Consider the following 2,366-nt stretch of genomic DNA (forward strand, 5'->3'; position numbering starts at 1 on the left):
GCAGAACTATCACCTGTGTGACGTATGACGCTTGTTGCCATGGCCCTGCAAGGCTGAGGGGCAAAGGATTCAGCTATCGCTGGCTTCGGACTGCACTGTTGCTCCGTGTTGATAACAGATGGCTTGGTTATGGGAGAGGCACCCGCCGCTGAAGTGACTGAGCAGGCAGCTGTATTTGCCATGACAGTCCTTGGTTTGGAATAAGTGACTTGTGAGGAGAGGAGCAAAGCAGCCGATATCTCAACAAAGTCAGGGCTGTGCGGAGGGGTCATGCACTGCAAAAAAGAAAATGCTGTTATATACAGTGTAATTTCAAAACACAATTTTTTACCATCTTTACCATGAAAATAAAATTACACCCCCTCCTCAGAATCTTGGAACCTTCCTCTTAGGAGGACAAACTGACGAAAGCAAACGCTGCCTCATCTGACGGACGTTCCGAATATGCTCAAAAGTGTACTAGTAAGAGGAAGGCAATGAGGCAGCTGTAAACCTGCATAAATCATGGCATGTCTACTCACTGCACGACAAAAAAAAAACTCTCTCATTCCTTTCTCCTCGGCAATAGGTGCAGCCCTAAGAGGCTAGGAGCACTCTGCTGTTCACAAAAAACAGACTGGCAACAGACACTGATACTGAACCCTACTTCAAGCTTCCAGCAAGCCCTACATCATCTATTAGTGATTACCCCATTAGCTGGTGGCTACTTCTGGGATAAAAACAAACAGAACTGCTCTCTCCCTTCTTATTCACCCATTTGTCTCTGTTCTCTCTTGCTGCCACCACCTCTCCTTTCTCTTTCACCACTAAAAACTCACACCTATCTCTTGTGCTGCTTAAGAGACAGTGCCACTGAGCAGCAGGAGCATGAGAGAAGTCTGTCAAGCAGCTGCCACGCTACCTCAGCCTCTTTCCTCTATTGTTCCCCTCTTTCCCAACTTAATTGCACACTAGAGGCCTACTGGCTTAAATGGGCCTTAAGCATCTGAAACCTGAAGAGCACCAAGCCCTTCTTCTATACCTAGTTTTGTTGCAACAATTTGCAATAAGAAAAAAAAATAAATCGTGATTCAACTGACATTAGTCAGCTGGAATAAACCAATGCTCTGGAGAAATAACAGGCTACAGGTAGGAACACATAGCATAGAAACTAATTAAATTGTCTCTTTCATAATAGCAACCTGTACTTTCTCTTATAATGGCCAGAGTGAAGCCAAATGTCACCAAGAGCCTTTTTTATATAGTGCTTGCAGATAAGTTGGTGCCAAATCACTGAAGCTCACTCGGCCATTCTTACTCAAAAGTGCTCCAAGAATTCTACCAACAGCCATCCAGGCGGCACCCTCAGCGCCCCGTCAAATTAAATAACCTGTCAGCAAGGGCTTGCACATCGAGATCTCACACGGGACCAAGCCCCTCCACCTGCCGTTCCAGAGACAGCGGTAAAACCCAAACTCAGCACGCCCAGCTCCCTGCTCTACATACACACACAGAGCACGGGCTACGCCGCAGCTGCATGCAACATCCAGGTGTCAGGCATACTTATTTTGCATTCATGTTTTTCTCACCAGTGTAGATAAATAGTCCTTTGGTAATTCAGACGTAGCCTCGGCAGGCATTGTGAAATCACCAGAATCCGAGAAGGGCGTCAGTGGTCTTATCTTTAATATGTCACCTTTCTGCGATCTTTGACCCCAGGAGCTCATACAAACAAGCGCTTCAACAGCTTCGATGTCGTTCTGCTCCAGGGTGCTGCAGGTGGACCTGTCGCTGTCATGACGCTGCCTCTCACGGAGGGACTCGTAGATGTCCACAATGTCAACCTAAACGTAATCGGATTACTGGCTATTAGGACAAGTGGGAATACAAAGCCGACACCACCCACATACTGTCTGCTCGTGATGAAGGTCATCTGAAACAGATCCCATGTCCACGGCAACACTTTTACCAACCAGCTCAATTCTTACCCTCCCCCCAACAGCTCATCTCCCCACCCCTGTTCCTCTTGAAGGGGATAAAAAAAAAAATATAGAAAGACACAATTTGCAGGCAAGGAACAAATATGTGTGTAGCTCACACTTCCCGAATCACACTGCTCTGAATAAACATATCCCAAGCCTGCATACAAGCATAAGGGGGGAAAAGAAAACCTGACTTCCAATGGTGCTTGGACAAGGTTGTTTTGCAGTCCCAAAAGATGACTGCTACTCAGCACCAGTCTCATTTCAGTGACATTTAGAAGATAGATTTCACCTGAGGGTAGGATTCTTTAAGGTATGATCAGAGTACTGACTCAATAGTACTACACCTTACAAAACCAATTAAATCTTACTTTTACCAATAGGGACGCCAGGGTGGAGACGAGG

At 46.2% G+C, this 2,366-nt stretch overlaps 1 protein-coding gene across 1 annotated transcript in view; it reads right to left on the reverse strand.

Moving 5' to 3' along the window:
* The window catches only part of KLF11 (Kruppel-like factor 11), a 5,031-nt gene extending 3,103 nt beyond the window's left edge, over positions 1–1,928 (reverse strand). The window contains exons 1-3 of the mRNA XM_008946579.1: positions 1,890–1,928; positions 1,569–1,823; positions 1–275 (exon numbers count right to left, since the gene is read on the reverse strand). The exon at positions 1–275 is cut by the window's left edge and continues 737 nt beyond it. Of these exons, the coding sequence (XP_008944827.1) occupies positions 1–275; positions 1,569–1,823; positions 1,890–1,928 (569 nt within the window). The remainder of the gene's footprint in view (positions 276–1,568; positions 1,824–1,889) is intronic.
* Between the last annotated feature and the right edge of the window lie 438 nt (positions 1,929–2,366).

The sequence above is a fragment of the Merops nubicus genome, unplaced genomic scaffold, assembly GCF_000691845.1.
Source record: "Merops nubicus isolate BGI_N331 unplaced genomic scaffold, ASM69184v1 scaffold20250, whole genome shotgun sequence".
NCBI lineage: Eukaryota > Metazoa > Chordata > Aves > Coraciiformes > Meropidae > Merops > Merops nubicus.